Genomic DNA, 22,728 nt, shown 5'->3' on the forward strand with positions numbered 1-22,728 from the left:
ATGAGTACGGACGCAGAGATGGCCGTTTACGGCCAGGCGGCCATTTTCCTCCGGGAGCCAGAGAAGGAGAGGATTGCGGCCCAGAGCGCGCCATTCGATGCGAAGGCTGCTGCATATGTCACTGATGTTAAGGAACTGTACGTAAAGTGTACCATCAATAAGAGGGAGGGTGGCAAAGTCACCGTCACAGTTTTGGCTACAAAAGAGGTAGGCAGAGATTGATCATCAACTGGTATCATTAAGAAAGTTTAAGTCTCAATAGCTGCACTGGTAAGAAAACTAAAAATGGGTTTCCATTTTTTAGGAGAAGACAGTCAAGGAGGACGATATCACACCCATGAACCCTCCCAAGTATGACAAAATTGAGGACATGGCCATGATGACCCATCTCAATGAAGCCTCTGTGTTGTATAACCTTGCAGAGCGTTATTCAGCATGGATGATCTATGTAAGATATTTTGCCTCAATGAAAATATAAGAAAAGTAAGTGAAATGAATCGTTAATAGGTCAAATCAATGTGAATCTATGTGACCTCTGTTACATAGATTCACATTGATTGTACAGTGGCTGTTCTGTGCCACTGTAAACCCCTACAAGTGGCTCCCAGTGAACGACCAGTCGGTTGTCAATGCCTACAGAGGCAAGAAGCGTATGGAGGCTCCACCCCACATCTTCTCTGTCTCTGACAACGCCTTCCAGAACATGCTCACTGGTTTGTAAATTCAAAGTTTCAAATCCCTAATCTTATCTAGTTTTCATCAATTCGAGGCATACTCATGCAATGTTTGATACATTTGTTTAACAGATAGAGAGAACCAGTCAGTCCTTATCACGTAAATTTGATGCTGGAAACATGATATAAATATAATACAATGATTCCCTCATTGGAAAACATGTCAAAATGAAATTACTTTATGCTTCTTTTCACACCCAGTGGAGAATCCGGTGCTGGAAGGACCAAGCGTGTCATCCAGTACTTTGCTACCATCTCAGTGGGTGGTGGAGGAGATAATAAGAAGGATGCAGGCGCTGGAAAGATAAAAGTATGTTTAAAAAATAAAACTAAACATTATATCAATGAATTAATGCATTAAAAAATCACGTAAGAACACGAAGAATTCAAATATAATTCAGTAAAAAGGTATTAACATTTTATGCTTGATTATAGGGGTCACTGGAGGACCAGATTATTGCAGCCAATCCCCTGCTGGAGGCCTATGGTAATGCCAAGACTGTGAGAAATGACAACTCCTCCCGTTTTGTAAGTATGAGAAGAATTCATCCCTGAAGATGCTCCCTAGTTTTTGAGCATTTTTTAAAAGATGTTGAAACAAATTATTTTCCAAACAGGGTAAATTAGTCAGAATTCATTTCCATGCAAACGGTAAACTATCCAGTGCTGACATTGAGACGTGTAAGTATCTAGTTCTACATGTGGATTCCTTAACCAAGATTATTAGTGGTATAGGTTTTGATTAATGAAAGGGCCTTATAGATCTGCTGGAGAAGTCAAGAGTGACATTCCAGCTTCCCGATGAGAGAGGCTATCACATCTTCTACCAGATGATGACCAACCACAAACCTGAGATCATTGGTGAGATTTTATAATAGTAAGAGTGTGAAGAATGTACTTAATATTAAGATGAAAAGTTTTCCTGAATTGCCTTTATCTATTCGAATATGACTTAATATGCACAAATGACTTCTGAAGTTCAAATATTTAAAGGGCTAATTTTCTCTCTAGAAAAAATCGTTTTTGGTAAAGATTATATCTTCCATTGCATATTGTGGAAATGCATTTGGAAAACATGTATTGCATGTAAGTGCTAAGAAAGATTAATTCGTTTTTTATTCAGAAGTTATCTGTTAGGTAGCAGCATATCAAGCAGAAAAAATACATTTGTTTAATCCCTCAGAAATTACACATGAAACAATTTAGAAAAATATAGATTGGAAACGATAATGATAAAATCTAAGCAGAGAAATTACATATATTTAATCCCTCAGAAATGACCCTCATCACCAGCAACCCCTACGACTTCCCCATGTGCAGTCAGGGTCAGATCACTGTGGCCAGCATTGATGTCAAAGAGGAGCTGGATGCTACTGATGTCAGTGGTTGATTGGAAAACAATTCATATATTTTCCACGTGGCATACGTTTTACAAAATGTTTTCTAAATGTTCTTTGTTTTCAACACAGGCTGCTATTGATATTTTGGGCTTCACTAATGAGGACAAGGTGGGCATCTTTAAGTTTACTGGTGCTGTGCTTCACCACGGTAACATGAAGTTCAAGCAGAAGCAGCGTGAGGAGCAGGCTGAGCCAGATTGCAATGAAGGTAACCATTAACATGTATTCATCAGTGCACTAGAAGGAATATTGGTTCATATTTGATTGAATTACATTTGGAGTCATTATTATACAGGATAATAATCCATTCATTTTTCATGTTAACTTTGTAGAGGCCGACAAGATTTCCTATCTACTGGGTCTGAACTCTGCTGATATGCTCAAAGCTCTTTGCTACCCAAGAGTGAAGGTCGGAAATGAGTATGTCACCAAGGGACAGACTGTACCTCAGGTAAGAAAAACACAATGTTTCGACGAAATATGGTAAAATATTCTGTTAACATGATGCATTTTCTATGTGAGATAAATATTTGTGATTATTTAGAAAAAATAATTTCAGGTCAACAACTCAGTCACTGCCCTGGCCAAGTCTATCTATGAGAGGATGTTCTTGTGGATGGTCATCTGTATCAACACGATGCTGGACACCAAGCAAGCAAGACAATTCTACATTGGTGTGCTGGACATTGCTGGTTTTGAGATTTTTGATGCAAGTTGTTAAATAAGGGGCAGCATTTCTGATAGCATTTCCTTCATTCTGAGTCTATAGTCATTACCATTCAATTGTTGAAAACTAGTAAGAGTCAGTTTATTAAATGTCCCCTACTAGTACAACAGCATGGAGCAGCTATGCATCAACTTCACCAATGAGAAACTGCAACAGTTCTTCAACCACCACATGTTCGTCCACGAGGAAGAGAAGTACAAGAAGGAGGGTATCATCTGGGAGTTCATTGACTTCGGCATGGACTTGGCTGCCTGCATTGATCTTATTGAGAAGGTACAACTGAATATTATAACTGTACATCATTATACTTTGCGTGACTTACGAATTACTTTTGATAATGTTTCATCCATCCATTTTTCTCTTTAGCCAATGGGCATCTTCTCCATCCTTGAAGAGGAGTGCATGTTCCCCAAGGCCTCAGACGTTACCTTCAAGAACAAGCTGTATGACCAGCATCTTGGCAAGACCAAAGCATTTGAGAAGCCCAAGCCTGCAAAGGGCAAGGCTGAGGCCCACTTCTCCCTGGTGCACTATGCTGGTACCGTGGACTACAACGTCACTGGCTGGCTGGACAAGAACAAGGATCCCCTGAATGACTCTGTTATTCAGCTGTACCAGAAGTCCTCAAACAAACTGCTGCCTGTCCTTTACCCACCTGTAGTTGAAGGTACATATTTATAGAATTTAACCATAGTTTATAACTGTTAATCCATTCTATTACAATACCCATTGATTTTCAAGCCATTTATTGCCTCTGTTTTACAAATATAAATGTGAAAATTGAACTCGGACTCATGACCAATAATTAATAACAGAGGTCGGGGGTGCAAAGAAGGGAGGCAAGAAAAGGCCAATAATGAGGTGGCTCAGTGGAGGAGCAAGTATGAAACTGATGCTATCCAGCGCACTGAAGAGCTAGAGGAGTCCAAGTGAGTCACACATTTAAAACATAGTTGTTTTAGTAGGTTTTGGCTGACTGGAAGCAGAAATATGAGGAGGGTCAGGCAGAGCTTGAAGGAAGTCTTAAAGAGGCTCGTTCTCTCAGCACTGAGCTTTTCAAGATGAAGAACTCCTATGAAGAAACTCTAGATCATCTGGAGACCATGAAGCGTGAAAACAAGAACCTCCAACGTGAGTTTTTCTCAATAATATCAGTATCACTATTTTGCTTTTCCGACTAATAACAAATACAAAATTGCTTTGCAGAGGAGATTTCTGATCTGACTGAACAAATTGGTGAGACCGGAAAGAACATACATGAGCTGGAGAAATCCAAGAAGCAGGTGGAGACAGAGAAGACTGAGATCCAGTCAGCCCTTGAGGAAGCTACGGTGAGGATGATTAAATCAGCAAACCACGTCTAAATAAAAGTAGATCTAATTTTAATAAATGTGCATAATTTAATTTTATACATTAGGGAACTCTGGAGCATGAGGAATCCAAGATTCTGCGTGTCCAGCTGGAGCTGAACCAGATTAAGGGTGAGGTTGACAGGAAGCTGGCTGAGAAGGATGAGGAGATGGAGCAGACTAAGAGGAACAGCCTGAGGGTCATTGACTCCATGCAGACCACTCTTGATTCTGAGGTCAGGAGCAGGAATGAGGCTCTGAGAATTAAGAAGAAGATGGAAGGAGATCTGAATGAGATGGAGATCCAGCTGAGTCATGCCAACCGCCAGGCTACTGAGGACCAGAAGCAGCTGAGAAATGTTCAGGGACAACTGAAGGTATGACACCAAGGATGAACAGCGCATATAAAATGTAGTGCAAGATATCCTTTTCTGATGTTTTCTGTTCCTGGTAATATAAGGATGCACAACCTGAAGGAGCAGGCCGCCATGGTGGACCGTAGGAACGGTCTCATGGTGGCTGAAATTGAGGAGCTGAGGGCAGCTCTGGAACAGACAGAGAGAGGCCGCAAAGTGGCTGAGCAAGAGCTTGTGGACGCCAGCGAGCGCGTTGGACTGCTGCACTCTCAGGTAACCATACAATATAATCCTATCATTTGAATACAAGAACACAAATATTTTGACTGTAATTGCAATATGTTTCAGAACACAAGCTTGTTGAACACAAAGAAGAAGCTGGAAAGCGACCTGGTCCAAGTCCAGGGTGAGGTGGACGATAGTGTACAGGAAGCCAGAAATGCTGAAGAGAAGGCCAAGAAGGCCATCACTGATGTAGGTTTATTTTTATTTCTTAAATCATCAAACGACAAATCAAAATACCTCTTCATAAAAAAATTTGCTCCTTTTTTCTACGTCCAGGCAGCCATGATGGCTGAGGAGCTGAAGAAAGAGCAGGACACTAGCTCTCACTTAGAGAGGATGAAGAAGAACCTGGAGGTCACAGTGAAAGACCTGCAGCATCGCCTGGATGAGGCTGAGAACCTGGCCATGAAGGGTGGCAAGAAGCAACTTCAGAAACTGGAGGCCAGAGTAAGAAATTAATCATCAAGCATTTAAGAATAGATTTAAGTCCAATATAAGGAGATTTATTAATTCACTTTAATTCGAAAGTTTCGTGATCTGGAGGCAGAGGTTGATAATGAACAGAGACGTGGAGCAGATGCTGTAAAAGGTGTCCGCAAACATGAGAGACGGGTCAAGGAACTCACCTACCAGGTATGTCAAACTTACAGCTCTAAATATGTTTCTACGGCATTAGCATTTTGATGAAATTTTGATATCTAAAGGCCACATGATGTTGATTTTTCGATTGAAAATGTGCATCAGACTGAGGAGGATAAGAAGAATGGTTGCAGACTCCAGGATCTTGTTGATAAGCTGCATCTGAAGGTGAAGGCTTACAAGAGGCAGTCTGAGGAAGCGGCAAGTAAAAGCTACGTAACAAAATCAAGTTATCAATTTTAGTACCTATTTAAACAAATTATGAATGTTCCTACAGGAGGAGCAGGCCAACTATTACCTGTCCAAGTGCAGGAAGGTTCAACATGAGCTGGAGGAGGCTGAGGAACGTGCTGACATCGCCGAGACTCAGGTCAACAAGCTGAGGGCCAAGAGCCGTGACTCTGGAAAGGTATTTCGATGGCAAAGTACTGTTCACATTATTGCGCAAACATATATCTTAGAATTAACTGAAATTATTTACTTGAAAATGACTATGTATCTAATTCCTATATTTGTTTGGTTTTTTTCTCGTAGGGAAAGGAGAGTGCTGAATAATTCCTTTCCATTGGAAGTATCGCACATTGTAAAAGTCATACAATATGACACAAATGTGAATTACAAACAATAAACTATGTGTCAACTTTCCATCCTGCAATGTGCGGCTATTTTTTGGGCTTTACTTCCTTTGCTCACTCAACAGGGTTTATCTTTACCAGAGCTGTATCTCATAAGTCATTGAATGTAGGCCGGAAGGTTTAACATATGCATATGCTATGGATAATGCAGCGGAAAAAAAAAGAAAAGCTAGGCTTTGGAATGTGCGTGACATTTTCAAGTGTAAACATTGGACTACTTGAGAAACGCACAACTAATGCAAAAGTGTGTTGTACAGCATTTTAGTTTAAGTACTTTCCATCCCTGGTGGTAACACACATCTTCACTCCTTATGATTTGGTCGTGAATACTAAAATGCTAACACTACATGATTTAAGCCAGATTTTCAAGTGAAAGACAGCCCACAGCTTCGAGGCATATCGTAGCATGTGCCTTAGAGTGATGATAGTGTGAACTGCAAAGACGCAATCCGATAGGCGCAGTGATATATTGCAGAGCCCCGAGTGATATCAAGCAGGTTTAATATCTGGACCGGTCTTGTAGTCCAAAGGCTCTGCCCACAACCTTATTTATATATATACTGATATATGAAATACTGAGTAATGGAAATTCAATCTAACATTTCTTTGGCATCATGTCATTAAAGTATATATAATCCAATAACATGATCCGAACCATGCCGCTAAAGGATCTGTATTCGGTTTCGATGTCAACCTAATTATTTATAGATAGATGCCCAACTATCATTCAATCTGTGATAGAAGGTAAATGTCACTGCAGCTGGTTTTTGGCTGATATTACAATAGTAAAATGGGAAATGGTAAAGAGACAGGAATGATGCCCTTGTGTCTCAGTGTGTGCGCTGACTACAGTAAAAATGATAATAAAAAGGGGAGATTTACATTTCTACATTTCAAACGCAATATTAAACTGCTATAATTATAATAACGGTTCAAAATAAAAAAAACTACATGAATGAAGCCAGTACTCTGGTCCAAATGAATTAAGAGAAGCATCAATAAGAAGTTTTATAACCTACAATTTTTTTACATTGTGATGAACGAGTGATGAACTGATTTATTCATTTTTACTCCTTGCTGTTTTGCTGATAAAATACTTTAACCATTACTCCATATGCATTGTGTTAGGTTAAGCCACCATGAGAATGCTTACATTGCACACACACACACACACACACACACACACACACACACACACACACACACACACACACACACACACACACACACACACACACACACACACACACACACACATACACTATGTTGATGAAATACTTAGTGGCAATGGAAGAAGTGAAGGGAGTGCACTCCAAGAGGTATAAATAAATGCAACACTATACCTTCCAAGGTATCAGGCCTTGATTCATTTACGTTCCCTGGCATTAAGTCATAAAGATTGAAAATCTTGCCAACAAAACGGAATGTTGGCTAACTGTTGCAATGTGGCAAGCACTGGTAATAAACGTAACTAATATATGTATAGATTAAACTGATTATTAACTTGTTAAACATAGTAAATGTTCTGCATTTCCAAGAAACCAAATATGAAATGTCCCCAGATATTATGAATTGGATTCCAGCATAAAAACATTTGAAATGTGTTGATGTTGCATTTAAACTATTGAGATAAAATACATATACAACTTATACAACTATAGATTGTTATCATGTATGGCACTAAAAGAATGAGCGACTGTCAATGACAGTAGCAACCTTCATCCAATGAGAGAGCAAGACTAAAGGTAAAGGTAATCCTTAGGAGGAATCACAACACCTACAAAAGATATCGGAAAACATGGCTGAGAGGAAGACTCAGCAGTGTGTATATATACAGGTGCTGGTCAAATTATTAGAATATCATGAAAAAGTTGATTTATTTCAGTAATTATATTCAGAACGTGAAACTTACATATTATATCAATTCATTACACACAGAGTGATATATTTGAAATGTTTATTTCTTTTAATTTGGATGATTAGTACTGACAATTACTGAAAATCCCAAATTCAGTATCTCAGAAAATTAGAATATTAGTTACGACTAGTACAAAAAATGATTTTTTAGAAATGTGGGCCAACTGAAAAGTATGAACATGGAAAGTTTCAGCATGTATGGCAATCAATACTTAGTTGCAGCTCCTTTTGCCTGAATTGCTGCAGCAATACGGCGTGGCATGGAGTCGACCAGTCTGTTGCACTCCTCAGGTGTTATGAGAGCCCAGGTTGCTTTAATAGTGGCCTTCAGCTCTTCAGCATTGTTGGGTCTGGCATCTCGCATCTTCCGCTTCACAATACCCCATAGGTTTTTTATGGGGTTAAGGTCAGGTGAGTTTGCAGGCCAATCAAGAAGAGGGATACCATGGTCCTTAAACCAGGTACTGGTAGATTTGGCACTGTGTGCAGGTGCCAAGTCATGTTGGAAAATGAAATCGTCACCTCCATAAAGTTGGTCCGCGGCAGGCAGCATAAAGTGTTCTAAAACTTCCTGGTAGACTGCTGCATTGACCCTGGACCTCAGGAAACACAGTGGACCAACAGCAGCAGATGACATGGCACCCCAGACCATTACTGACTGTGGAAATTTTACACTGGACTTCAGGCAACGTGGATTCTGTGCCTCTCCTGTCTTCCTCCAGACTCTGGGACCTTGATTTCCAAAGGAGATACAAAATTTACTTTCATCTGAAAACATAACTTTGGACCACTCAGCAGCAGTCCAGTCCTTTTTGTCTTGAGCCCAGGCGAGACGCTTTTGACGTTGTCTCTTATTCAAGAGTGGCTTTACACGAGGAATGCGACAGCTGAAGCCCATATCTTGCATACGTCGGTGTGTGGTGCTTCTTGAAGCACTGACTCCAGCTACAGTCCACTCTTTGTGGATCTCCCCCACATTTTTGAATCGGTTTTGTTTGACAATCCTCTCCAGGGCGCGTTTATCCCTCTTGCTTGTACTCTCTTTTCTACCACATCTTTTTCTTCCCTTCGCCTCTCTATTAATGTGCTTGGACACAGAGCTCTGGGAACATCCAACCTCTTTGGCAATGACCTTTTGTGTCTTGCCCTCCTTCTTTAAAGTATCAATGGTCATCTTTTGGACAGTTGTCAAGTCAGCAGTCTTCCCCATGATTGTGTGTCATACAGAATCAAAACGAGAGACCATTTAAAGGCTTTTCCAGGTGTTTTGAGTTAGTTAGCTAATTAGAGTGTGGCACCAGGTGTCTTCAAAATCTGACCTTTTCACCATATTCTAATTTTCTGAGATGTTGAATTTAGGGTTTTCATTGGTTGTCAGCTATAATCATCTTCTTTTTGGCAAAAAACACTTATAATGTATCAGTCTGTTTGGAATGAATGTATACATTCTACAGGTTTGACTTTCTAAATGGAATTAATGAAATAAATCAACTTTTTCATGATATTCTAATAATATGACCAGCACCTGTATACATAAAATGTATACTTTTTTATTATAATTGTTTTGAAGGGAGGATTCCTCCTTCTAAAACATCTTGAAATATGACTCCCTGCAAAACTATTTTTGAGGCTAAACAGTATTCTCTTTCCCATAAAACTTCTTACTCTCCCCCCAATGTTTATTAATCAGACCACATGTATTTACAACTGGCATCTGCAATGAAGTTACACATCTAAGACAATTTTTGATATGTGTGGAAATGTTGTATGTATGTATATGTATGTATATGGGTGCCAATATAAATATAATTGCTTTTGACCGGTTACACAAGCCAATAAAGTCTCTTCAATCTTAATATCCTTTCTGCCAGCCAAATAGCAAGCGATGTGCCACTGGTGTATTTATGTGAGGTCAAGCACTCCGACATCAAGCTAGAGGATACAGTGTAACATAAACAACTGTCCATTATGAAGATATCAAACATAAAAGTACAATAAAAAGTATTTTCATACAATTGAATAAGAAGGTGATTACATAGTAGAATTAATTTGTGGATAGGCCTTTGCATATATATATGTTTATAGATATATGCCAAAAAAACAAGTAAACATCTTATTCCCTTGGTGGTCCACTTTTGCACATTAGATTGAATATGTATTCAGTTTAAAAGCACAATCATTGCAGATTGAACAAATAATTGAAGCAAAGCTGAATGGAAACACAATCTGTAAATCTCCAAAAAATTTAAAAATACATTTATCACTATTCCTTGGCATCATGTCATTAAATTTGATATACTCTAACCATGCCTAAAGGGGTAATCAGGTGACAGTTGCAATGTTGCAATATAGACAATAATTTGGATATTTATAGAATCACAAACTTCTTCTTCATCTTTTAAATTAAATAAATGATACTAAAGATAGTTTTTGAACAGATATGCACATGGTATATCTATTAATATAGGGAGACGGCAGATGAGTGTCTGTACACCTGTGGATACAAGTATACAAGAACTTAAAAAATCAGTCATGATTAAAATAAATGAACACATGCAGCCCTATACCCCCCAGCATAAAATCGTCTACCTTGGCATTATGTCATAAATGTTTGAATACTGTGACAAAGCCAAAAAAGGAACCCTTGCTTACAGTTGCAATGTGGCATGGATACGTATTCAACGTTTGAACATGATATAATTATAGATTGTGTGAAACTGATTGTTAAATAAGTGATCACAATCTGCAAGGAAACAAAATATGAATAACAAAATATACGTTGAGAAAATACAATAAGCTAACATTATATTGTATTCTATATATCTTCAAAGTCAATGATTAATTTGCTTTCAGAATTGTAACTGTTGGAAATGTACATGCCAATGAACAAATTAAATGCAAAGCTCAACAGAACAAGAAGATCTGCCCTTATTTAGTTTCAGCCTGGACTGCAGAACCACCTCTATATAAGAGGCCACAAGATGAGATGGAGAGACTGCAGGGGCTTTCAGGTTATTACAACTGGTGGTAAGTCAGACTGATGCTTCAGCTGCTGTGGAAGGGAGATCATTGCATGGGGAATCAGAAATGCTTTTTTTATTGCGTTCATTGAAAATATTCCTATTTATCTACCTCTTAAAAAGAATCATGAAGAATATTTTTAATTCTTTTAGATAATGTTTAGGATCTTTGGTTATTCAAATTACTATCTAGTGTTGTTTACATTCGTAAAGATTTTTCAAGTAATCTTCTTTCTAGGTATTCTTCTTATTTTAGAGGTCATTAGAGGTGTCTTAAAGCTGCATCTTATCTGAATTTTGAATTTAATTGTTTTGTTGTCAAAACAAAACATTGATGTTATTTATGTAAAAATCTACCTTTACTTATACATGTGACTTAATAACACTAATAATAACTTTTATTTTTAAAGAACAATTTCTTCTTCGATTAGAGGGAAGGAAACGGTAAGAATATGAATATCTCGTGGACAAACACCATCACAAAACCTTCTTGAAGCCATCTATATATGTCAGTTAAAATAAATAAATGAGTATGTTTGTTTTCATGAAATAAGCCTCCATCATGAGTACGGATGCAGAAATGGCCATTTATGGCGCGGCTGCCATTTACCTCCGGAAGCCAGAGAAGGAGAGGATTGCGGCCCAGAGCACGGCATTTGATGCGAAGGCTGCTGCATATGTCGCTGATGTTAAGGAACTGTACGTCAAGTGTAACATCACTAAGAGGGATGCTGGCAAAGTCACCGTCACAGTTTTGGCTACAAAGGAGGTAGGCAGAGGTTGATCATGGCATGGACTAGATTGTTGGTATCAACAATGCGAAAGTGAAAGATGCATTATTAAGAAAACTAAAAATGGGTTTCCATATTTCAGGAGAGGACAGTCAAGGAAGACGATGTCTATCCCATGAATCCTCCCAAGTATGACAAAATTGAGGACATGGCCATGATGACCCATCTCCATGAAGCCTCTGTGTTGTATAACCTTGCAGAGCGTTATGCAGCATGGATGATCTACGTATGATATTTAACATTCTAAATTAAAATACATAAAATATATAATAGTATAGCATGTAAATTACCCTGAAACTCTCTGTGATTTCCTTCAGACCTACTCGGGGCTGTTCTGTGCCACTGTAAACCCCTACAAGTGGCTCCCAGTGTACGATCAGTCGTGTGTCAATGCCTACAGAGGCAAGAAGCGAATGGAGGCTCCACCCCACATCTTCTCTGTCTCTGACAACGCCTTTCAGTTCATGCTCACTGGTTTGTGAATTCAAAGTTTGAAATCCCTAATCTTACCTTGTTTTTATGAATAAATGGTATAATCATTCAAATGTGAATTTTCTTTGCAGACAGAGAGAACCAGTCCGTCCTGATCACGTAAGTTTGATTCTGTTAATATGACATAGATATAATACAATGAATCATGCATTGGAAACATGTCAAAATGAATGTACTTTATTCTTCTTTTCACACCCAGTGGAGAATCCGGTGCTGGAAAGACTGTGAACACCAAGCGTGTCATCCAGTATTTTGCTACCATCGCAGTGAGTGGTGGAGGAGATAAGGCGGCGGATGCAGGCGCTGGAAAGATAAAAGTATGTTTAAATCAATTAAATCAATGAATCAATTCATTAATAAATCACATAAGAACATGAAGAATTCAAATATAAATCAGAAAAAGGTATTAACACTTTATGTCGGATTATAGGGGTCACTGGAGGACCAGATCATTGCAGCAAATCCCCTGCTGGAGGCCTATGGTAATGCCAAGACTGTGAGAAATGACAACTCCTCCCGTTTTGTAAGTATGAAATTAATTCCTCCCTGAAGATGCTCCCTAGTTTTTGAGTATTTTTTTGAGGATGATTAATCAAAACTAATTATTTTGCAAACAGGGTAAATTCATCAGAATTCATTTCCACGCAAACGGTAAACTATCCAGTGCTGATATTGAGACGTGTAAGTATCTAGTTCTACATGTGGATTCCTTAACCAAGATTATTAGTGGTATAGGTTTTGATTAATGAATGGGCCTTATAGATCTGCTGGAGAAGTCCAGAGTGTCATTCCAGCTTCCCGATGAGAGAGGCTATCACATCTTCTTCCAGATGATGACCAACCACAAACCTGAGATCATTGGTGAGATTTTATAATAGTAAGAGTGTGAAGAATGTACTTAATATTAAGATGAAAAGTTGTCCTGAATTGCCTTTATCTATTCGAATATGACGTAATATGTACAAATTACTTATGAAGTTGAAATATTTAAAGGGCTAGTTTTCTCTCTAGAATAAATCGTTTTTGGTAAAGATTATATCTTCCATTGCATATTATGGAAATGCATTTGGAAAAGCAAGATTAATTATTTTTTTATTCAGAAGTTAACAGAAGTTAGGTAGCAGCATATAAAGCAGAAAAAAAGACATTTGTTTAATCCCTCAGAAATGACACTCATCACCAGCAACCCCTACGACTTCCCCATGTGCAGTCAGGGTCAGATCACTGTGGCCAGCATTGATGACAAAGAGGAGCTGGATGCTACTGATGTCAGTGGTTGATTAAAAAACAATTCATATATTTTCCACGTGGCATACGTTTTGTTTTCTAAGTGTTCTTTGTTTTCAACACAGGCTGCTATTGATATTTTGGGCTTCACTAATGAGGACAAGATAGCCATCTTTAAGTTTACTGGTGCTGTGCTTCACCACGGTAACATGAAGTTCAAGCAGAAGCAGCGTGAGGAGCAGGCTGAGCCAGATGGCAATGAAGGTAACGATTAACATGTATTCATCAGTGCACTAGAAGGTATATTGGCGCATATTTGCTTGTATTACATTTGGAGTAATTATTATACTGAATAATAACACATTCGTTTTTCATGTTACCTTTGTAGAGGCCGACAAGATTTGCTATCTACTGTCTCTGAACTCTGCTGATATGCTCAAGGCTCTTTGCTACCCAAGAGTGAAGGTCGGAAATGAGTATGTCACCAAGGGACAGACTGTACCTCAGGTAAGAAAAACACAGTTTGTTAAGGAAATATGGTACAATTTCCGTTAACATGGTTTGTCTATTATGACGTATAGTATATTTTGATATAATTGTGATGATTTTATAAAAAAAAATATTTTCAGGTCAACAACTCAGTGAGTGCCCTGGCCAAGTCTATCTATGAGAGGCTGTTCTTGTGGATGGTCATCCGTATCAACACGATGCTGGACACCAAGCAAGCAAGACAATTCTACATTGGTGTGCTGGACATTGCTGGTTTTGAGATTTTTGATGTAGGTTGTTCAATAAGTGGCAGCATTTCTGAAAGCATTTCCTTCATTCTGAGACGTTAGTCATTACCATTCAATTCTTGAAAACGAGTAATAGTCGGTTTATTAAATGTCCCCTACTAGTACAACAGCATGGAGCAGCTGTGCATCAACTTTACCAATGAGAAACTGCAACAGTTCTTCAACCACACCATGTTCGTCCTGGAGCAAGAGGAGTACAAGAAGGAGGGTATCATCTGGGAGTTCATTGACTTTGGCATGGACTTGGCTGCCTGCATTGAGCTCATTGAGAAGGTACACCTGAATATTATAACTATAAATAATTATTCTTTGCGTGAATTACAAATTACTTTTGATAATGTTTCATCAATATTTTTTTCTCTTAAGCCAATGGGAATCTTCTCCATCCTTGAAGAGGAGTGTATGTTCCCCAAGGCCTCAGACGTTACCTTCAAGAACAAGCTGTATGACCAGCATCTTGGCAAGAACAGAGCATTTGAGAAGCCCAAGCCAGGAAAGGGCAAGGCTGAGGCCCACTTCTCCCTGGTGCACTATGCTGGTACTGTGGACTACAACGTCACTGGCTGGCTGGACAAGAACAAGGATCCCCTGAATGACTCTGTTATTCAGCTGTACCAGAAGTCCTCTAACAAACTGCTGCCTGTCCTGTACCCACCTGTAGTTGAAGGTACGGCTCACATTTGGGACCAGTAGTTTTTATGTCAGTGATATTATAATTATTTCCAGCCACTAAATGTGTTTCTTAGAAAAAACTAAAGTTATAAATTGAACAGTGACCAATCAACTATAATTAAAAACAGAGGTCGGGGGTGCCAAGAAAGGAGGCAAGAAGAAGGGTGGCTCCATGCAAACAGTGTCATCACAGTTCAGGGTAAGGGTAAACACACAAATAAATGTAAAAATGTACTTGTAGTACTACTTACTACATATGCATATATAATTCTAAATCGTTCTACGTAATTAATATTTAGTTTTGTGCCTTTAGGAGAACTTGGGCAAACTGATGACCAACTTGAGGAGCACCCATCCTCACTTTGTGCGTTGTCTGATTCCCAATGAATCAAAGACTCCAGGTACAGTGACTACTAGTAAATGTTCATAGTGTCTGCATCAAGATTATACATTTAGTTAACTTATAATATTAAATTCGTGAATTTCACCAAAATGACAGGACTCATGGAGAACCACCTGGTTATCCACCAGCTGAGGTGTAACGGTGTGCTGGAGGGCATCAGAATCTGCAGAAAGGGCTTCCCCAGCAGAATCATCTATGCTGACTTCAAGCAGAGGTATTAACTGAAGGATTTTGATTTTTGAACTTTAAAAATGTCTTTTAACATTTTAGTTATTGTTAAAAACGTTAAAATGGTCTTCTTCAGGTACAAAGTACTGAATGCCAGTGTCATTCCTGACGGTCAGTTTATTGACAACAAGAAGGCTTCTGAGAAACTTCTTGGATCCATTGACGTACCTCATGATGAGTACAAATTTGGACACACCAAGGTATGTTTATTGCTGCAAAAACTAGGTTTATACTGGATTTGACGCTGACAAACGTCTCTTTTTACATTAAGGTGTTCTTCAAAGCTGGTCTTCTGGGTACACTTGAGGAGATGCGAGATGAGAAGCTGGCAGCTCTGGTCGGGATGATTCAGGCTGCAGCCAGAGGTTTTGTCATGAGAAAGGAATACGTGAAGATGACGGAGAGGAGGTATGTTTTTAAACATTGTTGTCAAAACACCAATGGGTTTGTAGTACATCCCCGATATGATGGTTTATTTTATTCTATAGGGAAGCCATCTACACTATTCAGTACAACATCCGCTCATTCATGAATGTCAAACACTGGCCATGGATGAAGGTGTACTACAAGATAAAGCCTCTTCTGAAGAGTGCTGAAACCGAGAAGGAGCTTGCCAATATGAAGGAAAACTATGATAAGATGAAGACTGACTTGGCAGCTGCCCTGGCTAAGAAGAAGGAACTTGAGCAGAAGATGGTTTCTCTCCTGCAGGAGAAGAATGATCTTGCACTGCAAATGGCTTCTGTAAGTAAACATTATGTAAAATGTATGTGTGCAAACATTGAGATACATTTGATGTGACATGTTTTACCAATATAAATATCACACAGGAAGGAGACAATCTGAATGATGCTGAAGAAAGGTGTGAAGGACTCATCAAGAGTAAGATCCAGCTGGAGGCCAAACTCAAGGAGACGACTGAGAGATTGGAGGATGAGGAGGAAATCAATGCTGAGCTGACTGCCAAGAAGAGAAAACTGGAAGATGAATGCTCTGAACTCAAGAAGGACATTGATGACCTGGAGCTTACCTTGGCCAAAGTGGAGAAGGAGAAACATGCCACTGAGAACAAGGTTTGTTAAGATTTAACCACAATACCATCACCATCAACATTGTCCATCCGTTATAGAGTTTAAGGGAAGGTTACATTTTACATATGAGAAATTATGAAACGTGAATTTGCTTTTTTCAGGTGAAGAACCTGACTGAGGAGATGGCCTCTCAGGATGAGAGCGTTGCTAAGCTGACAAAGGAGAAGAAAGCCCTCCAAGAGTCACATCAGCAGACTCTTGATGACCTGCAGGCAGAGGAAGACAAAGTCAACACTCTGACCAAGGCCAAGACCAAGCTTGAACAGCAAGTGGATGATGTGAGAAAAGCTCATGGAAACTTTCAATTAATATTAGTAATGGAGTTGAGTGAATATTCAATATTACATTGGATTGTTCTTAATTATTTTTCAATTATTGACATCCAGCTTGAAGGTTCTCTGGAGCAAGAGAAGAAGCTCCGTATGGACCTTGAGAGATCCAAGAGAAAGCTTGAGGGTGATCTGAAACTGGCTCAGGAAACTGTCATGGATCTTGAGAATGACAAACAGCAGTCTGACGAGAAAATCAAGAAGTAATTAATTTGTTTTTTAACAATAACAATCGGGTTTAGTGCATGTGACTGTTTTCATATAATTTACAATTTCTCTTATTAATTATTCACAGGAAGGACTTTGAGACCAGCCAGCTTCTGAGCAAAATTGAGGATGAGCAGTCTTTGGGTGCTCAGCTTCAGAAAAAGATCAAGGAGCTTCAGGTGGGAAAATTAATCAATTTAATTGTTTTAATAGAAACGTTCTGAAATTATGAACTTGGATATTGACCTTAATATTTGTGTATTATTTAGGCCCGTATTGAGGAACTGGAGGAAGAGATTGAGGCTGAGCGTGCTGCTCGTGCCAAGGTTGAGAAGCAGAGAGCTGATCTCTCCAGGGAACTTGAAGAGATCAGTGAGAGGCTTGAGGAGGCTGGTGGAGCCACTTCTGCTCAGATTGAGATGAACAAGAAGCGTGAGGCTGAATTCCAGAAGCTGCGTCGTGACCTTGAGGAGTCCACCCTGCAGCATGAAGCCACTGCTGCTGCTCTGCGTAAGAAGCAGGCTGACAGTGTAGCAGAGCTGGGAGAGCAGATTGACAACCTCCAGCGTGTCAAGCAGAAGCTTGAGAAGGAGAAGAGCGAGTACAAGATGGAGATTGATGACCTCTCCAGCAACATGGAAGCTGTTTCTAAGGCCAAGGTAAGTTATTCTTCAATGCCTTCATTGTGTTAAGAAATAATGCAAAATAATAAGTACATAAATAACTATTAATCAACATTGATTTCAAATTGATAATCTTTTAATCATCAGGGAAATCTGGAAAAAATTTGCCGTACCCTTGAGGACCAACTCAGTGAAATCAAGGCTAAGAGTGATGAGAATGCTCGCCAGGTCAATGACATCAGTGCCCAGAGAGCAAGACTGCTGACAGAAAATGGTTGGTATTTATTTTATTCAGGCATTTGTATCATTTGAAATTCTGGGGGTACCATTTTGGGAATGTAATTGAATATACATTTTTTCTCCTCGGCAGCCAGTCAGTTTCGTTCTCAGTGGGCGCTGGTCTCCGCCATGGCTGCGCCTTGTCACCAATCCTGTTAGTGATATACATGGACAGGATATCGAGGCGTTGTCGTGGTGGGGAGGGGTTGCAGTTCGGTGGTCTGAGGATCTCGTCACTGCTTTTTGCAGATGATGTGGTCCTCATTGGATCATCGGCCTGTGACCTTCAGCACTCACTGGATCGGCTGGCGGCCGAGTGTGAAGCGGCTGGGATGAGGATCAGCACCGCTAAATCTGAGGCCATGACTCTTAGCAGGAAACCGGTGGATTGCTTACTCCGGGTAGGAAATGAGTCCTTAGCCCAAGTGAAGGAGTTCAAGTACCTCGGGGTCTTGTTCGCGAGTGAGGGTACTATGGAGCGTGAGATTGGCCGGAGAATCGGAGCAGCGGGGGCGGTATTGCGTTCGCTTTACCGCACCGTTGTAACGAAAAGAGAGCTGAGCCGCAATGCAAAGCTCTCGATCTACCGGTCGATCTTCGTTCCTATCCTCACCTATGGTCATGAGGGCTGGGTGATGACCGAAAGGACGAGATCGCGGGTACAAGCGGCCAAGATGATTTTTCTCAGAAGGGTGGCTGGCGTCTCCCTTAGGGATAGGGTGAGAAGCTCAGCCATCCGTGAGGAACTCAGATTAGAGCCGCTGCTCCTTTACTTAGAAAGGAGACAGCTGAGGTGGTTCGGGCATCTGGTAAGGATGCCCACTGGGCGCCTTCCTTGGGAGGTGTTTCAGGCACGTCCAGTGGGGAGGAGACCTTGGGGAAGACCCAGGACTAGGTGGAGAGATTATATCTCAACACTGGCCTGGGAACGCCTCGGGATCCCCCCGTCAGAGCTGGTCAATGTGGCCCGGGAAAGGGAAGTCTGGGGCCCCCTGCTTGAGCTGCTCCCCCCGCGACCCGACCCCGGATAAGCGGACGAAAATGAGATGAGATGAGATGAGATTTTCTCACAAACTCAATATGTATAACTAATTTGACATACTTCCTCCGACTAGGTGAGTTTGGTCGACAGCTTGAGGAGAAGGAAGCTCTTGTCTCCCAGCTGACCAGAGGCAAGCAAGCATATACTCAGCAGGTTGAGGAGCTGAAGAGGCAAAATGAGGAGGAAGTAAAAGTAAGGATCATTTATTCATAAAGACGGTAGGCTTCAAAGATCATGAAATGTATTGAATTTACGAGATCTCTGTTTCGCCTTTTGTAGGCAAAGAATGCTCTTGCTCATGGTGTGCAATCAGCCCGCCATGACTGTGATCTTCTGAGGGAGCAGTTTGAGGAGGAGCAGGAGGCCAAGGCTGAGCTACAGCGTGGAATGTCCAAGGCCAACGGTGAGGTGGCTCAGTGGAGGAGCAAGTATGAAACTGATGCTATCCAGCGCACTGAGGAGCTTGAGGAGTCCAAGTGAGTAAATCATTTAAAACTTTACCTAAATTGGACATTATAATTGTTAAACGTACCCAAATTAAGCCATGTTATTCTTTAACAGAAAAAAGCTTGCCCAGCGCCTTCAAGAGGCTGAGGAACAGATTGAGGCTGTGAACTCCAAGTGTGCCTCTCTGGAGAAGACCAAACAGAGACTCCAGGGTGAGGTGGAGGACCTCATGGTTGATGTGGAGAGGGCCAACGGACTGGCAGCCAACCTAGACAAGAAGCAGAGGAACTTTGACAAGGTGTGTTGTAATTCATTGAGATGACATTTTAAATATTTGTATACAATGATTATTCTTCAAGTGCTAAACTTTTCCTACTTTATTAACAATATTGTGCAGGTTTTGGCTGACTGGAAGCAGAAATATGAGGAGGGTCAGGCAGAGCTTGAAGGAAGTCTTAAAGAGGCTCGTTCTCTCAGCACTGAGCTTTTCAAGATGAAGAACTCCTATGAAGAAACTCTAGATCATCTGGAGACCATGAAGCGTGAAAACAAAAACCTTCAACGTGAGTATTTGTTAAATAATATTAAAGTGCCAGGTTGTGGTAAAATATGTATCAGACTTATGACAAATGCAAAATTGCTCTGCAGAGGAGATTTCTGATTTGACTGAACAAATTGGTGAGACCGGAAAGAGCATCCATGAGCTGGAGAAATCCAAGAAGCAGGTGGAGACAGAGAAGACTGAGATCCAGTCAGCCCTTGAGGAAGCTGAGGTGAGGATTCAATCTGCAAAACAACATAAAAAATCAAATAATTAGTCTCTGCAATTTTGTCAATTTTTATTTTATACCTTAGGGAACCCTGGAGCATGAGGAATCCAAGATTCTGCGTGTCCAACTGGAGCTGAACCAGATTAAGGGTGAGGTTGACAGGAAGCTGGCTGAAAAGGATGAGGAGATGGAGCAGATCAAGAGGAACAGCCAGAGGGTCATTGACTCCATGCAGGCCACTCTTGACTCTGAGGTCAGGAGCAGGAATGATGCCCTGAGAATCAAGAAGAAGATGGAAGGAGACCTGAATGAGATGGAGATCCAGCTGAGTCATGCCAACCGCCAGGCTGCTGAGTCCCAGAAGCAGCTGAGAAATGTTCAAGGACAACTGAAGGTAAAACACAGATGTAATGTACGGCACATGTAGAATATAGTTGCATTTATATCTTGTGGTGAACTATTCAGTTCTGTTTTCATGTGAATATTAGGATGCCCAACTGCATCTTGATGATGCTGTCAGAGCTGCGGAAGACCTGAAGGAGCAGGCTGCCATGGTGGAACGTAGGAACGGTCTCATGGTGGCTGAAATTGAGGAGCTGAGGGCAGCTCTGGAACAGACAGAGAGAGGCCGCAAAGTGGCTGAGCAAGAGCTGGTGGATGCCAGCGAGCGTGTTGGACTGCTGCACTCTCAGGTAAACAAACATTTGAATCCTGTCATACGATTACAAGAACACGTTCATGTTTTAACAGTAATTGAGTAATAATATGTTTCAGAACACAAGCCTGTTGAACTCAAAGAAAAAGCTGGAAAGTGACCTGGTCCAAGTCCAGGGTGAGGTGGACGACAGTGTCCAGGAAGCCAGAAATGCTGAAGAGAAGGCCAAGAAAGCCATCACTGATGTAGGCCTATATTTGTTTGTTAATTGATGTTTTGAGAACTTAATGGAACTCTTGATGAATATATTACTTGTTCTTGTAGGCTGCCATGATGGCTGAGGAGCTGAAAAAAGAGCAGGATACTAGTTCTCACCTTGAGAGGATGAAGAAGAACCTGGAGGTCACAGTGAAAGACCTGCAGCATCGCCTGGATGAGGCTGAGAACCTGGCCATGAAGGGTGGCAAGAAGCAGCTGCAGAAACTGGAGGCCAGAGTAAGACAATAATCAGCCAGCATTTAAAAATGTATTACTCAAGTGTAAGGACAAGGTTGAGTCATTCACTTTTACTCTCAAGGTTCGCGATCTGGAGTCAGAGGTTGATAATGAACAGAGGCGTGGAGCAGAAGCTATAAAAGGTGTCCGCAAATATGAGAGGAGAGTCAAGGAACTCACCTACCAGGTATGTCCAATTTACATCTCCAAATATGTTTATTATAGCATTTTGATCATAGATAAAGGCCACATGATGTGGATTTTTTCACTTTCAAATGTGCATCAGACTGAGGAGGATAAGAAGAATGGCTGCAGACTTCAGGATCTTGTTGACAAGCTGCAAATGAAGGTGAAGGCTTACAAGAGACAGTCTGAGGAAGCGGTAAGTTACAAGGAATTACAAGGGATACTCAACTCAACTTTGCGACATTAAATTTTAAATGACAAAATATGAATATATCTACAGGAGGAGCAGGCCAACTCTTACCTGTCCAAGTGCAGGAAGGTTCAACATGAGCTGGAGGAGGCTGAGGAACGTGCTGATATTGCTGAGACTCAGGTCAACAAGCTGAGGGCCAAGACCCGTGACTCTGGAAAGGTAATTGGACAGTAAAAGTACAGTTCAGATTTTTCAACTATTTTCTATTTAATAATTTCCTAGAATTCTTTACTTTAAAAATGCCTTTTACAAATTTAAACCCTACTTTTCTTTTGATTTTCTCTTTAGGGAAAGGAGACTGCTGAATAATTCCTCATATTTGAAACATCATTCATACAAGTCATAAAATATGGCTAAATTGTGAAAAGAAATCAATAAACTATAGAACAACTTTCCATCTTGTATTTTGTATTTATTTGTTTGACCTTACTTTCTTTGCATAGCCCTGTAATCAGAGAATATCTTCACTGGATCTGGATCCTTATCAAGAGCTAATTGGATGTGGTCAGACACAAGGTCTTTCGTCTGTTGGGAAAGAGATTTTATGCTGATTTTTTTTATTGATGTAATGATTAATTGCTTCAGTCACTGCGTCATATTGCTGGGATTTTCTGTCTTTACACAGGCTTTGTGCTTTTTTGGAAAAGGAGTTGCAGATGAAAGGGAATGACAGGTCTTC

The 22,728-nt window shown here is 40.3% G+C and overlaps 2 protein-coding genes and 1 pseudogene across 4 annotated transcripts in view; all 3 read left to right on the forward strand.

The window, feature by feature from the left end:
- Window positions 1-6,045, forward strand: LOC115541298 (myosin heavy chain, fast skeletal muscle-like; annotated as a pseudogene).
- The window catches only part of LOC115542533 (myosin heavy chain, fast skeletal muscle-like), a 193,577-nt gene that overhangs the window by 43,819 nt on the left and 127,030 nt on the right, over window positions 1-22,728 (forward strand). The gene's annotated exons all lie outside the window — the stretch shown is intronic.
- Window positions 1,358-22,444, forward strand: LOC115542529 (myosin heavy chain, fast skeletal muscle-like). 3 transcript variants are annotated; one of them, XM_030354812.1, is made up of 40 exons: window positions 11,047-11,069; window positions 11,473-11,506; window positions 11,617-11,831; window positions 11,936-12,079; window positions 12,171-12,327; window positions 12,417-12,444; window positions 12,545-12,662; window positions 12,776-12,868; window positions 12,963-13,026; window positions 13,108-13,206; window positions 13,510-13,613; window positions 13,698-13,836; window positions 13,961-14,079; window positions 14,202-14,351; window positions 14,472-14,642; window positions 14,736-15,036; window positions 15,170-15,240; window positions 15,355-15,442; window positions 15,541-15,658; window positions 15,749-15,872; window positions 15,944-16,080; window positions 16,161-16,416; window positions 16,503-16,745; window positions 16,865-17,041; window positions 17,150-17,295; window positions 17,388-17,478; window positions 17,569-17,958; window positions 18,070-18,196; window positions 19,317-19,435; window positions 19,523-19,719; window positions 19,805-19,988; window positions 20,088-20,253; window positions 20,339-20,463; window positions 20,546-20,854; window positions 20,949-21,152; window positions 21,235-21,360; window positions 21,440-21,610; window positions 21,693-21,992; window positions 22,077-22,208; window positions 22,338-22,444. In XM_030354812.1, the coding sequence occupies exons 3-40, from the start codon at window positions 11,625-11,627 to the stop codon at window positions 22,356-22,358; spliced, it is 5,916 nt and encodes a 1,971-aa protein (XP_030210672.1). In that variant the 5' UTR covers window positions 11,047-11,069; window positions 11,473-11,506; window positions 11,617-11,624; the 3' UTR covers window positions 22,359-22,444. The 3 variants fall into 3 exon arrangements, with proteins under 3 accessions (XP_030210674.1, XP_030210672.1, XP_030210673.1); XM_030354813.1 differs by lacking the exons at window positions 11,047-11,069; window positions 11,473-11,506 and having other exon boundaries at window positions 11,625-11,831; window positions 21,693-21,797; window positions 21,897-21,992; window positions 22,338-22,358; XM_030354814.1 differs by lacking the exons at window positions 11,047-11,069; window positions 11,473-11,506; window positions 11,617-11,831; ... (4 more) ...; window positions 12,776-12,868; window positions 12,963-13,026 and adding an exon at window positions 1,358-1,415.

This window comes from Gadus morhua, chromosome 4 (genome assembly GCF_902167405.1).
Source record: "Gadus morhua chromosome 4, gadMor3.0, whole genome shotgun sequence".
Classification (NCBI taxonomy): domain Eukaryota; kingdom Metazoa; phylum Chordata; class Actinopteri; order Gadiformes; family Gadidae; genus Gadus; species Gadus morhua.

Coding starts and splice junctions, on each gene's coding strand:
- LOC115542529 (XM_030354812.1), top strand. CDS start 11,625: ATGAGTACGGATGCAGAAATGGCCATTTATGGCGCGGCTGCCATTTAC. Junction 17,296..17,387: donor TCTGACGAGAAAATCAAGAA/GTAATTAATTTG, acceptor AATTATTCACAG/GAAGGACTTTGAGACCAGCC. Junction 21,611..21,692: donor TGCAGAAACTGGAGGCCAGA/GTAAGACAATAA, acceptor TTTACTCTCAAG/GTTCGCGATCTGGAGTCAGA.